The sequence below is a fragment of the Squalius cephalus genome, assembly GCF_949319135.1.
Source record: "Squalius cephalus genome assembly, contig: scaffold_119, whole genome shotgun sequence".
Taxonomy (NCBI): Eukaryota; Metazoa; Chordata; class Actinopteri; order Cypriniformes; family Leuciscidae; genus Squalius; species Squalius cephalus.
Window position 1 is genome coordinate 35,596 of NW_027645787.1, and position 15,417 is coordinate 51,012.

At 45.2% G+C, this 15,417-nt stretch overlaps 1 protein-coding gene across 1 annotated transcript; it reads left to right on the top strand.

The window, feature by feature from the left end:
• Positions 1-228: 228 nt before the first annotated feature.
• LOC307154255 (THAP domain-containing protein 6-like) lies at positions 229-9,065 on the top strand (the record flags this gene model as incomplete). Its single annotated transcript, XM_079899026.1, has 7 exons — positions 229-275; positions 2,762-2,954; positions 3,038-3,142; positions 4,390-4,600; positions 4,710-4,863; positions 8,096-8,291; positions 9,048-9,065. 7 exons carry the CDS (start codon positions 229-231, stop codon positions 9,063-9,065), a joined length of 924 nt encoding a protein of 307 aa, XP_079755152.1.
• Positions 9,066-15,417: the final 6,352 nt, after the last annotated feature.

The window sequence follows — 15,417 nt, forward strand, 5'->3', positions numbered from 1 at the left end:
GAGGAGAATGTTTCTGACTGGAGGGTAAGTGATGATGGTGCCTCACATCTGATTTCTGTGCAGTCCAGAATAACACGCACGTTCGGGCAGTACTGTTCAAACTTTGGTGGCATTGTTGCTTGCACCTGTTCCCTTGTCATCCAGATTGGCACTGATCCCAAAACAATGAATAGATAGTTGGCCCATGTAATTATTATTCTACTCACCGTAGTGAGACTAATGCCAAATATGTCGGCAATCACTTTCTCCTTCATACCAACGGCAACTCGACAGCAGTAAAGAAACAGTTCATCCACAAGTGCCAGCCTCCGGTTCGGGCTTGGTTTCTCCAATGCCATGACATCGCTTGCCCTCTGAGCTCTGCTCCAGTAGACTAGCCTAGATGCTGAGGGGGCAACCGATTCCCAAAACGACCAAAACACCTTATAGCTATAAACAATATTATCTCATCATTTATCTGGGCCGGTAAACGTCCAAGGGCAAGCCGTACACTACTTTGTAGGCATAGATCGGCTGGGGGACTGGGGCTACCCAATCTAATTGGCTACTATTGGGCAGCCAACATGCATAAGATAATATCTTGGTTTGCTTCTCCTCAACCCAGTTGGTGCCAGAGTGAGTCAGCCTCCTGCTCCTCGTCGCTGTTAGCTTTAACATGTAACACCTTGCCCTTTTCCCCGTCAAGCTTCACCTCTAATCCGGTTGTAGTTGGAACCCTAAAAATTTGGACACAAATAAGACGCCACTTCGGATGGCTCACCCCCCCTCTAGCAACTCCTATTTGCAACAATCACCTGTTCATTCCAGCAAAGACGGACTCACGATTCTCAGTTTTAGAAAATAAAGGGCTGCGTAGCCTGGGAGACCTGTACGTTGATGGTGTATTTGCGAGCTTCAACCAATTAATTTCTACCTTTAATCTACATAAATCAGACTTTTTTCGTTACTTTCAGTTGCGAGACTTTGCTAAAACGCACGCCACATCATTCCCACAGACACCAACACCCAGCGGGATCGACCTGGCTCTTAAGGCTAAAACCCTGTCAAAGGGCCATATTTCCTTTTTTTATAATTTAATGTCCACAAACAGTGAATCTATTTTACATAAGACCAAGATTAACTGGGAGTCAGAACTCCAATTGAACTTCTCTGACAATTTTTGGGAGGGAGCCATGGGGGTTATTAACTCGTCATCCAGCTGTGCTAGACTGTCACTAATACAATTTAAAGTTTTCCACAGATTACACTATAGCAAGGACAAACTATCAAAACTCTATCCAGACAAATTTGATGAGAATTGTAGTAGATGCTCGCAGGCCCCATGCAACCTTACCCACATGTTTTGGGCATGTCCCAAGTTGTCTGAATTCTGGCGACTATTCTTTAAAACAATTTCAGATATATTAGGTATAAATTTAGCTCCAACACCACATATCGCTATTTTTGGCAAGCCCCCAGACGACCTCCGTACCACAACCACTCAAAATAACGTAATTGCCTTCGCCTCTCTTATTGCTCGCAAGAGAATTTTGTTATTATGGAAGTCTCCTCAACCACCTTTAATTAAAGTCTGGCTACATGAAATTTTAGGCCTTTTGAAACTGGAAAAAATCAAATTCTCACTTCGGGGGTCAACTAGAAAGTTCTATACTCACTGGAGACCACTACTTGACTATCTAGATCAGCTGCAAGCTCGGGAAGTCTCTTTGTAGAGTCCCACTGTATGGTTATACATGTACAATTCCTACTATTTTGGTCCGCCAGTGGCAAATAGCCCCTCCCCTTCATGACTTGTTCACTACATTGTAACAGATAACTTGCTTAGATGTCAGAGGAGTAAGCGGCAATTGTTTAATATTTACTTTGTTCAGTAAATGAGTAGCACTGGCAACTTACATTGATATTTTAAATTATTACTGTGTAGACCAGGTGTAAATGTATGTATGAGTACACAAAGGTTTTGTTTTTTTTTTTTTTTTTTCTTTCTTTAAATGTATAATTGGATTATGGGAGGGGGATGTTGTTCTGTTTAAAAAAGAAAGGCATTGTATTGCTGTATGCACTTTATGTTTGTTTCTTGCATTTGATAAATAAAGGTCATAAAAAAAAAATAAAAAAAAAATAATGCCAGCAGATTGGGCCCTCTACGCAGCATTAGGTGAGATTATTTTTTTAAATAAAATTTAAAATAAACATGTATCCAAATTAGTCAATATTGAATCAAAATCAGAAACCACAAGAATGGAATTGAAATCTTGAAATTTTTGTCAAGCAATAATAAAAACGGTATCCTACCAGTCATTGTAGGCTACAATGTAAACACTGTACACTGTAAAAAAAAAAAAATTACATCCCCAAGTCAAAAATTTCTAGTGACTGATCACATCTAAATTGTTCAATTAGTCTGACGTATTATTTCTCATTGAGCCAATGTTAACAGACTATTGCAACAAGAATTGCACTTGGGCCAATTAAAAAATTTAGATGTGACCAGTCACTAGAAAATTTTGACTTGGAGAGGTTAGAAAATTTTTACAGTGTAACATGTTGTCACTAAACTTCATAAAATTCTATTTAGTTACCAAATGTTTTGACAATCACAATTACACTTATTGTGATGCAATATTTGTTTTGACACAAAATCTCACTCCAAGCTAAACTCAAAAGTTGGCAGCGCTGCGACTGACATATTGTGAATCTTACTGTAACGTTAGTTAGTTAGTTAGATAGTTGGCTAGCTCACTTTTCTCACACATTGAAGGTTTCCCAAAGACAAAGAGTTGAGGAGAGAGTGGGAAGTAGCTACACGAAGGCAAGGTTTTTCCCCAAGCGATTTCTCTGTGTTATGCAGTGAGCACTTCAAGTCGGATCACTTTGACAAAACAGGTCAGACTGTCAGGATTAGGGATGGAGCTACACCATCAGTCTTCAGTTTCCCGACTCATCTACAAAGAGTAGGTTTTTCATCACTAGATTATAAGGATTTAATAGCTTGCCATTAAATGGTTATTTGTTTATATTTGTATTTCCTTTTTAGCCCGTTGCAACCAGGACTACACAAGCCTCAATGAAAGCTGAGGAAAGCCTGTTAGTGGACTGTTCTCAGCATTTACAAGAGACTGATCCTCCTCTGCCTAATGCTGTGAGTATTTGTTCTAGTTAAACCCAGAAGAGCTGTGAGCATTATGGCCCTGTTTATATTCAAACCTCTCAATATAAACAAAAGAACAAATTTGGGTGAATTATAAAACAATACATGCATATAACAGTACAATTTGTATGCCTGTTGCATATGTGTATGTATGTCTGTGTTTGTGTGTCAGTCAGGTAAGCATATTCAACACAGCATGTTTAAGTATGCAAGCCAGCAAATTGTACTAGCTATTCACCAACCAGCTGGGGATGTGTGTCAGGTGTGAAGGGTTGGGGTCAGAATCCCTTGTCTCTTCAGTTAAAACTATATCCTTTTTAATGATTACTTTATTCTTATTAAAAATCTCAATAATCAAGTATATCCATGTATTCATGTAGTCTCTGTAAGTGTTTAACCAGTCTCTTGTAGGTGCATTCCAAAGTGTGTCCTTGGGTTGTGTTCACAGCCAGGGGCCTTTTGAGGATAACTCTCTTGGGATTTAGAGAGTGATTTAAAGGACTCTGCACCCAGGTGTTGCTTATCCAACTTTCTTACTCTTAGTTTCTTAGGCCTGCATAAGTTAAAGGTCAATGTATCCATAGTATAACCTGATGTTTGTTAAGTGCATTTCCTCATGTGCATTTCTCTAGGGAGTAAAAAGGATGACTGTCGTTCCTGTTTCCCTAAGGAGTTAAATGTGTTATCAGTCTGTTATGGTGTGCTGCTTTTTAGATAATGAACATTGGCATTCTTTATCCTTGAAGAGGACTGTTGTTCGTTAGTGTTGTGTGTGCGTTTGACATTCTGTGCAGGTTCTGAACTCTGTGATGTACGATTTATGGATATGAAGACAACGCTCCCAGACCCGGAGACGTCACTGCGAACGTACATCTCGGAGTTGGGCGACAACAGTCCTGATTAACGACAATATGCCCACTTATCTATCTGTTGCAGATTATTGTTTAGACAATGTTCTCTTAGCCAATCAGAAGTGAATGTTTATGGAATGCATGCCCTTGGAAAGGGTATAATTGGTGTATGATTTTTGTGTAAGGTAGAGTAAGACCTCGTGAGACTTTGACGCTGGCTCTACCAATTTAACTGCAAACTATTCTTCAGTAAATTTTTACTCATTTGATTGAACTTCACGACTCCTGGTCTTCTTTCATCATATCTGGTCCTGGGTCTAGAAACTGTACCCCCCTTACAGTTGATATAAACATTACTCAAAACATTTTCATCCTTCATTCTACTAGGACCACACATATGCATTGCCTGCATCTCCCACTGATTTAAAGGCCCGACTCTGTGAAGCCTTGGCTAGAGTGGAGAGTCTGGAACGAGAGAAGAGGAATGTGAAGGACCGAGAACGGAGGGCAAAGAGCACTGTGCATGATCTTCTGGAGGATCTGAAGGGGAAGAACCTCATAAATGAAGACTTGAAAGAGAGGCTCAATTTCTACTCTGGTATAAAAAATAAATAAATAATTATGCATATCTTATGTGTACACTTATTATTATTTCCATTATTATTTCAAGAACACTTATTAGTTAGTCTGTTATAACTGAATTTCAGATCTTCCGATAGACCTCTTGTCAAAACGGTACCACGAGTACACAAAGGAGCAGAGGGAGTTTGCCCTCACTCTTCACTTACATGGCCCAAAAGCCTATAACTATTTGAGAAAGTCTCTCCATCTCCAGCTCCCACATCCACATACATTACAGAGGTATTCTTATTTGATTGCAAAAAATGGTTTAATACATTAATTAAAGGACAAGTTTGGTATTTTACACTTAAAGGGATAGTTCACCCAAAAATGAAAATTCTGTCATCATAGACTCACCCTCAAGTTGTTTCAAACCTGTATGAATTTCTTTTTTCTGCTGAACACAAAAGAAGATATTTTGAAAAATGTCTGTAACCAAACAGTTGATGTGTCCATTTACTTCCATAGTAGGAAAAAAAAATACTATGGAAGTAAATGGACACATCAACTGTTTGGTTACAGACATTTTTCAAAATATCTTCTTTTGTGTTCAGCAGAAAAAAGAAATTAATAAATAATATATTATATAGACTCATTACATGCAAAGTGAGATATTTCAAGTCTTTATTTGTTATAATTTTGATGATTATGGCTTAAGCTAGCTTACCAGCACTGCCCTACAAAGCAAAAAGGCAGTAACTGCATTTTTGGTCAAAAATGAGTTATTATCATTTTCATGACATTCAAGGCATCCTTTGTTCTCTTACGAGAGGTTCTCTCGTATTGCGTAAGGAACTTACGCTACGGGAAAAGTCATCTTTTCTCGAGATACTGAAGCCAAAAAATTATCCTTAATTAATTTTTCATAATTTGTCAACGCAGTGCAGCAGGCAGCACAGCAGAGCTAGAGCGGGCAATACTGCGTGCTCATTGGCTGCCGCGCGGCAACTGCTTAAGCCTACCAGTGAGCCCCGCGTGACGTCACGCCCAATCAGGGTGCGCGCGCCCTCGCGCGTCACAGCCCGCCAGAAGGGGCGGCGTCAGAGCGTATAAAAACAGGGCTCGGAGGCTTAATTCTCTGATTTCTGTCTCTTCAGCGAAGCTCTTCGCATCGCTGCTCTCTGAGAGAAGCCGTCGCCGTCGAAACCAGCAACGAGCCAGCCTAGGACAGCCTGAGGAAGCCGGACGAATCTTCGCCGCCTTCAGCCTGCCGTGCCAGCTCAGCTATCCGGCGATATATCCTTTCTCATTATGTGTTTCACTGATGTATCTTTACACGAGGCGTTGTTTCAAATGCCTCGCACCACTCCCCGCTCTCTCTCTCCCTCTGTCGAGCCGCGCAACTGCGCCTCTCACAAGGTGTGTTAGAGATGCGGATGATTACGGGGCTCGCTCTCTCCCTCTGTTCGAGCCGCGCAAAACGTGCCGCTCACAAGGGATCGCAGACGCGTACGGTCACGGGGCTAGCTTTCTTTACGTTACAAGAAAGCTACCCCCCTCCCCCCCGCCCGCCGTCTCCCGGCGAAAGGAGAAAAGAGTGTTCTAGACCCGCCAAGGCAGTTCTAACCTCCATCTATAACATATTTCTCAGTCCCCTCCTAGTTCAGGCTACTGGGAATATCTATACTGCAGTAAACGAGCCTGTCACAGCACACGCACGCCTGCAAACAGGATAACGCTCTCTGGCTACTCGCCCTCCCCGCACTCTCTCCCTCTGTTCGAGCCGCGCAGACTGCGCCGCTCACAAGGGATTGCAGAAGCTGACAGTCGCGGGGTTAGTTTTCTTTACGTTACAAGAAAGCTACTGTCCCCACGTCCGTCACTCGCCGGTGATAGGAGAAAAGAGAGTGTTCGAGTCTCACCGAGGCTTGGCTACCGCCTTTCTCACATATTTCTCAGTCCCCTCCAAGTTCAGGCGGCTGAAAATATTAATATTGCAGTAAACGAGCCTGTTACAGTACACGCACGCCTGCAAACATGATAACGCTCTCTGGCTACTCGCTCTCCCCGCACTCTCTCCCTCTGTTCGAGCCGCGCGGACTGCGCCGCTCACAAGGGATTGCAGAAGCTGACAGTCGCGGGGTTAGTTTTCTTTACGTTACAAGAAAGCTACTGTCCCCGCGTCCGTCACTCGCCGGTGATAGGAGAAAAGAGAGTGTTCGAGTCTCACCGAGGCTTGGCTACCGCCTTTCTCACATATTTCTCAGTCCCCTCCAAGTTCAGGCGGCTGAAAATATTAATATTGCAGTAAACGAGCCTGTCATAGCACACGCACGCCTGCAAACATGATAACGCTCTCTGGCTACTCGCTCTCCCCGCACTCTCTCCCTCTGTTCGAGCCGCGCGGACTGCGCCGCTCACAAGGGATTGCAGAAGCTGACAGTCGCGGGGTTAGTTTTCTTTACGTTACAAGAAAGCTACTGTCCCCGCGTCCGTCACTCGCCGGTGATAGGAGGAAAGAGAGCGTTCGAGTCCCACCGAGGCTTGGCTTCCGCCTCTCTCACATATTTCTCAGTCCCCTCTAAGTTCAGGCGGCTGGAAATATTAATATTGCAGTAAACGAGCCTGTTACCTTACACGCTCGCCTGCAAAACATGACGACGCTCCGGCTACTCGCCCCGCTTCCCGCGCAAACTGCGCCGTTCTCAGGGATTGTCAGAGCGGACGGTCACGAGTAATGCTCAGCACCCCGCGTGCCTCACTCACCGGCGGAATGAGGAGGGAGATGTTTGTAGCCCCGCTGAGGCCGGGCCATTCTCCAATTCCCATACGTTTCTCAGCCCCCTCTGAGTTTAGGCGGCTGAAAATGTTAATGTTGCAGCAACGAGCCTGTTATAATACACGCACGTCTGCACGCTATCGCCGACGAAAAACATGACCCGCACTCTCTTATGCTCGAGCGAACCGATAGCCTATGCACTCTTCCCCTGTGGCTCAGTGGCAGAATAACAGGCTTTCACACCAGAGACCCGTGTTCGATCCCGGCTCTGGCAGCAAAAATTTTTATGCTGTTCGCTGATCCAAGCTCGCGGCCAGCTTCTCACACGCAGAAAGTGTGTGTATTGCAGCCAATGAGTCAGTTATACAACTCGCTCGCCTGCACACAAACGCTGTTCGTACAGCGGCCCAGAAAATCTGGCAAAGAGTGTTAATTCTGGTTATTCGGCTCACGCCGACGGTGTTTGAGTGTAGTAAATATGCCCACGACCCAGTGTTCATTTCTACACACAAGCACAATTCCCCCTGTGTACCCCACAGAGCACACTCACATAAAGCGCGCACTTGCCGCTCGAGTGTTAAGTGTAGGAAAGGTGCCCGCTCACGAGTGCTCACAACCACACGCTGTTCGCTCTGTCTCACACGTTCAGGGTTCAGATATCGCCACTGCCACCGGCCGTGTTTTAATAAAGAGTCCTGTGCCCGCTCCCCTGCGTTCACACTCTGCTATAAACACTCACGCGCGCTCTCTCAGCGCAATCCGGCCGGTCACTGCTATCAGCGAGTCCCCGTCTCGCAGCACTGTCTCGGCGCGCACCGCGCGCCCGCCACTGCAGTTCCCTCGTCCCGCGCTATGCAGCGGGCAGGACTCAGAGGCCATTCGACCCGTAGCTATGAGTGCGAATGCATGGAAAGCTATTCCGGGTGTGTCGACATGGGTGCTGGACACGGTAATACAGGGCTATTCGCTACAGTTCAGTCGTCGGCCTCCGCGCTTTCAAGCCCGGACCGAAATGAAAGTGAACGCAGAAGCAGCCCATCTGCTTCATGCAGAAATAGCGAAGCTGCTACGAAAAAAAAAAAAAAAAAAAAAAGGCGATAGAGAGAGTTCCTCCTTCTCTGACCGAGGCGGGCTTTACAGCCGTTATTTCCTCGTGCCCAAGAAGGACGGTGGGCTCAGACCCATATTAGATCTGAGACATTTGAACAGGGCTCTCATGAGACGGCCGTTCAAAATGCTTACGACCAGGCAGATCCTCGCGCTAATTCGCCCGAGGGACTGGTTCATATCTCTCGATCTGAAAGACTAGCGCAGTCAAAAGAGGAACTCATCTCTCACAAGATAGCGCTTCTCAGTCATCTGGAAAGCCTGGGTCTTTCGGTGAACTGGGCCAAGAGCTCACTTATCCCCAGTCAGTCAATTTCCTTCCTAGGAATAGAACTGGACTCGGTGGCGATGACGGCCAGGCTGTCAGAACAGCGCGCGCGCTGTGTTCGACACCTCGCGGCATCCTTCCAAAAGGGCAGATACCTCCCTCTGAAACGTTTCCAGAAGCTGTTAGGCCATATGGCATCAGCCGCAGCGGTCCTACAGCTGGGTTTACTTCGAATGCGCCCGCTTCAATGCTGGCTGAAATCGAAAATACCCCGCGGAGCGTGGGTTTCGGGCAGCGCTCAAGTCAGCGTGACTCAGGTCTGTGTCTCAGCCCTGCAGCCCTGGCTAGCGCCCGAATGGTACCGACAGGGAGTGACAATGGGAGTCATCTCACACCGCAAAGTGGTCTCGACAGACGCGTCCAACATGGGTTGGGGAGCGCTTTACGGGGGCAGACCAATCTGCGGCCCCTGGTCGGGCCCAGAGCGGAACCTCCATATAAACTGTCTGGAGATGTTAGCGGTCGAGAAGGCTTTGAAGCATTTTCTCCCATACTTGCGGGGACACCACGTGCTAGTTCGCTCAGACAACATGTCAGTGGTGTCCTACGTGAACCGCCAGGGCGGACTCAGATCCAGAGCCCTGCGCGCTCTAACAGAACGCCTTTTGGTCTGGGCTCAGGGCTCGCTGCGCTCGCTGAGAGCCGCGCACGTGCCCGGGCACCTGAACGACGACCCGGACAAACTGTCCAGGGACAATGTTACCCCAGGGGAATGGGCGTTATACAGCCAGACGGTACAGACGTTGTGGCGCCGCTTCGGCGAAGCGAAATTGGACCTTTTTGCCACAAGCGAGAACGCTCAGTGCAAAAGGTTCTTTTCGAAGAGCAAGGATGCGCTGGCCCAAGTTTGGCCCAGTGTCCCGTTGTACGCTTTCCCCCCGATCTCAATGCTGCCTCAGGTATTAGCAAAGATCAGGGAAACGCGCTGCGCAGTGCTCCTCATAGCCCCGCACTGGGAGAACCAACCCTGGTTCCCGGAGCTGGTGAGCCTGTCAGACACAGCCCCGTGGCCGATTCCGGCGAGGAGAGACCGTCTCTCTCAAGCCCGAGGGTCAATTCTGCATCCCCATCCAGAGCGCTGGTCTCTGCATGCGTGGGTAATCAACGAATATTCGCTGATCTACCAGAAGGGGTAGTTAACACGACCTCGCAGTCCAGAGCCCCCTCGACGAGGCGGCTCTATGCGTCTAAATGGTCAGTGTTTAACAAATGGTGTGCAGGGAAGAGTTTGAACTCTCAGTCCTGTGGGGTTCCACAGGTTCTGAACTTCCTCCAAGAGCTCTTGGACGCGGGCAGGTCCCCCTCCACGCTCAAGGTGTATGTTGCGGCGATTGCTGCGTTCGCCGACTCGGCGCGCGGCCGCGCACTAGGAAGAAACAAACTCATTACCCGTTTCCTGCGAGGCGCCAGGAGGCTGAACCCTCCGCGGCCACCTTCGGTTCCGATATGGGATCTGTCTTCGGTCCTGGAGGCCCTTAAAGCTTTTCCCTTCGAGCCGTTAGACTCTGTGGGTCTCTAATACCTCACTTTCAAAACCGTTTTTCTGCTGGCCCTCGCCTCAGTAAAACGTGTGGGTGACTTGCATGCGCTATCAGTTAGCGCGTCGTGTCTCGAGTTTGGACCTAACGACTCGTTAGTCATTCTCAAACCTAGACATGGCTATGTCCCTAAAGTGTTGGGTACTCCTTTCAGAGCACAGGTTATCTCCCTCTCAGCCCTGCCGCCGGCAGCCAGCGAGGTCGATAATAACCTCCTTTGCCCTGTCAGGGCGTTAAGGCTTTATATTACGCGCTCTGCAGCCTTCAGGCTCTCAGAGCAGCTCTTTGTTTCGTTTGGTGGGCACACCAAGGGTCTCGCCGCCTCGAAACAGACGCTATCCAGATGGATAGTGGACGCTATTGCGACAGCATACGCGTCCAAAGACCTGCAGTGCCCTCTGGGCATACGGGCTCATTCCACCAGAGGCGTTGCCTCATCGTGGGCATGGTCCAGTGGGATTTCCATTTATGACATTTGTACGGCAGCAGGCTGGGCCTCCCCGTCTACATTTGTTAGGTTTTATAACCTGGAAGTTCCCGCCCTGCAGGCTAAACTTCTTGCAGTCTAAAATCATGTTCATGCCCTGCTCTTCGCAGGCTGGATATTAGATTTGACTCTTCTGGTCGAGCCGCACTTTCAGGGAAAGCTTTTATATACAGACCGGCTGCGCCGCTCTGTTTCTCCCTACGGGTGCTTATGTACATGTGTTGGCCCGCATTGCTGGCCACCTCTCTCCCCACTCTTCACTCCCCGGGTCCCCTCCCCCTGGAGTTGTGTGTGGATGCATGGCGCGCACGGCGTTGACAAAGGGTTCCCGTAGCGTAAGTTCCTTACGCAATACGAGAGAACCTCTCGTAAGAGAACGATACTCGGTTACTCACGTAACCTCGGTTCTCTCTAGAGAGGGAACGAGTATTGCGTTCCCTGCCGTGCTTGCGCCTCGAGCTCATGTCGCTTCATTCGACAGAAACCAGAGAATTAAGCCTCCGAGCCCTGTTTTTATACGCTCTGACGCCGCCCCTTCTGGCGGGCTGTGACGCGCGAGGGCGCGCGCACCCTGATTGGGCGTGACGTCACGCGGGGCTCACTGGTAGGCTTAAGCAGTTGCCGCGCGGCAGCCAATGAGCACGCAGTATTGCCCGCTCTAGCTCTGCTGTGCTGCCTGCTGCACTGCGTTGACAAATTATGAAAAATTAATTAAGGATAATTTTTTGGCTTCAGTATCTCGAGAAAAGATGACTTTTCCCGTAGCGTAAGTTCCTTACGCAATACTCGTTCCCTCTCTAGAGAGAACCGAGGTTACGTGAGTAACCGAGTATCGTTATGTGACAAAACATCTTATCTCAAATGTGTGTCGTTTTGGAGAAAAATGGTAATAGTTTTTGGAGAATCTGTAGTTACTGCCTTTTTCCTTGGTATTGTGCCACGTTTTTGGTAAGTAATACAAAGCAAATTTACAAAGCAAGAATACAGTAACTGCAAAATAGGGGTAAAATATCAAATTAAATATGAGGATTGATATATACAAAGAATAAGCTAATATAAAGTAACAAAACAGCCACATGTCCAATAATCTACCTACAACTACTTAGGATGGATGACAGAATAACTTTAAAGTCATTTTTCTCAGTTCTGCACTCTGCGTAGTTACTGCCTTTTTGCTTTGTAGGGCAGAGCACCTGTATGTATTTTTAAGCCTTTCCAGTTCTGTTTCCAGTTCTGTTCTGAAATTGTTCCTAGTTGGCTTAATGCCTTAGAGGTAAATCATTTACTTAAAGGTTCCTAACCCTGACACTAATTTATACTCTTAAGGAGCATGCAGTAATTTTGCGATACGCACTGTCTTTTATGTACTAGGAAAATATAATTACCAACTAGAGACATTGCAATTGTGTGGCTTTTTGGGAATCGTCCCTGAATGTTTTCTTAAAAGCCCCAAAGTTTTTGGATTTTACAAATAACTTTGTATCATTTGCCCTCAGTCTCTCTAACTAATCTGCTCTACAAGTCAAAGGAGCGAATTTTCTATTATTAGAGCTATCTATTGGTCACCGCAATGGCATGTCACCGTGTTGTTGTGCCTTATCAATACCATTTACAACTTTCAGTGAACATAATTACATTGTGCTCTCTTAAGAGTATTTTGATTTTGCCATGGTCATACTGACAAAACATTTTATTTTTAAGGTACCTGTCTGTCATGGGGTTCATCATCAATATTGACACCCTAATGTTGATGATTCCTGAACAGTTACGATTTCAGCGGTACATCTGCACTTACCGATTTAGCCAGGATCACCTGGAGCTCCTCTTCAACTCAATTCGGGCATCAGGTAGGGATTTCTGACATTTAGAAATCTAGAAATTGTAAAAAATATATAATCTGAAAAGAGGCAATATATACGTATTATTTTTCATATACATCTTGGCATTACATTATCAGTGAATTTTCATGTTTGTGTTTTAGGGGGGTGGAATAACAATCCTACTGCAGGCCAGTTCCAGGGCATTTTCCGGCGTCTCATGGTCCGGTGCGGTGTCTCTCCAAGCACATCAGGGAATGTGGCACCACAGGATGAGACCGTGTCACTATCAGCTGTCGAAATGTCATCTCTAACAGTAAATGAATCTGAGGAGCTTCCATCCCCTTTTGTAAACGTTTCTGCACTTGTGTGTGACCACAGCTACCTGCCAACCCGGTTTGGTAGCCTTGTGGACAATGCCCTTGTGTACATTTCAGGTTTTGTGGTGCGTCAGATTTTGAGAAAGCTTCCCTGTGATGTGTGCCGTGCTAGCTTGGTGGCAGATGCTGTACCTGCGTCTTTTGATCAGAACTACCACTTGCTTTCACTGAAAAACAATGGGGGGGGCTGATGATTCCTTCTGAAGGTACTGTGAAGGTGGTCAGATCAGCAGAGCGGTTTATTCGCCAGTCATCCTGTGGGAAACCAGGAAGAGTTTCTTTGATCGAGCTGAGATTGGTTCTGAAGATGTGTTTTTTCTCAAGGAGCACATACAGGAAACACAGTTTGGAATTGACAACCATCATTTTTCTCTCTTGTCATTAGTTGTGTCTGTCTTTCACAAACTGAGGATGCACCACATTGCCAAACTTAACACTCTGACACTACAGAGTGGCAACTCCAGAAAAAAGCTCTGCAAAACAGTTCTTTTCAAAGGGTTTTAGCTCTAATCCCCTGTGACCCTACAAAGGGTGAGTGATTATTGATGGATAGCAGTGAAATGAATCATTTATTATTTTTATTATTGTCTATTACTACTATTTTATTTGCTGTATACTGTTTGTTTGTTTATTTTATTGACTATACACTAAACTATTTACTATTACTCCTCACTTTATCTTTTATTTACTATTTGCATTGCACTGTAGTTGTACTGTCCATATCGTATGTATAAAGGATCCATCAGTTATCTTTGTTATTGTATATTTGGAGTATATATCTGTAAATATCTAAAAAAAAAAAAAAAAACTTGTGCTATAAAAATACAGAAAGCACCTGCATGTGTGATTTGCTGAGTTGTTTTATTTTCTCAATGGCTCAATTCTAAGCACAAAATAAGCTAAAATCGGATTAAAGACAGAAAATGCTTTTTCCACAATAAGAAAACTTTATTTAATGTAATGTGAAATTTTAATTATATCTCAGTATGGGGGTCTTCACAATTCTTATCCAACAATAAAAAGCCAAATACATGACAAGCCTGAGCTTTGGCCATTCCTTATTAAAAAAAAAATATTTTATAAGTCTTAACTATCGAGATTTTAAATAACTAGAGATGGAACTTTTAGTACACCACATACAAACCACTGAAATCAGTTGCTAAATGTAATTTTTATTTTTTTTATCCAGAAAAAACACAGCTCACCTGTTTACTTGCATTTGATTACAGCGCAGTCTTGCCCTCCGCAAAATGGCGGACACGTTGACGTATCGCAGCAACGTTCCAAAGCGGCCAATAGGGCGTCTATACGCTGATTTCACGCAGCCGCCATTTTCAAATCGAAAGCGAGGCTCCGGTGGGAAGAAAACCGGAAGTGTCGCCTTTAATCACAGGAGAGTCGTGAATGCGATGGCGTATTGTTGTGTTTAATGATGTTATGTCAATTCTAAAACTGTACATACATTTCTTTCATACTTTAGACTATATACAGTGAAATTCATTTATAAATACATTTTTTTTTTTATATAATTCAGAAAGTAAAAAAGAAGCAGGAATGAACTATATACATATCCTATATTGGATATTAACATCCAAAAGTGTAAATCCCGGCAGCAGCTTCAGGTTGGTAGTCCAAAGGCATTGTTGTTTATCTTTACTTCCGGGGTTTTTCCCACCGGAGCTTCGCTTTCGATTTCAAAATGGCGGCTGCGTGAAATCAGCGTATAGCCGTTTCTCAATGTCAAGGAAGGATCCTCGGAAGCCAGAATTTCGAGGATGCTACGTCATCGATATGTATATTATGTCTATGGATACAATGGGCTATGTGCACAAGCGTCGCGACGAACTTCCGCTATTGTCAGAAGTTGGCATATCAGTTTCCGGTTTACGACTGTCTTCATCGGCATCCGCTATAAACAAACAAGATGAGTGCTGCTGTTGTACGAAATAAAGAGATATAATGTGCGTGACACATCTAAGTTTCTAAGAACTGTAGGTGGATCTAACGGCCGTTTCACACATACTCCGTGTGTGTGTGTGTGCGCGGTGCAGGAGCAGCACGCGCTATAGTGCTTCACATATGCGTTTGCAGTGAATAACTGATTCACGGCAGTACCACAAACACTTACTATTTTTATTTAAAATCCAGAAGTTACGCTGCAACTTTTATGTAAAAAAAGTTTTGTCAGCATTGCGATTCTCTTTGTACACATATACACTCTTTAATGGACGCATGCACGTTTAAGCACAATTTAAACAACGTGGGGCTATTATTCCATGCATTACTTATTAAGTTGCTGTCACAGTGTCTGGTTTGTGTTTCCCTGGGTCACCAATAGAGGTCCTCTTTCCCCACGGTGTCATTCACTCTTACTACATTTCCCATCATCCTGTTCTGTCACTCATTGTATCATTGCAC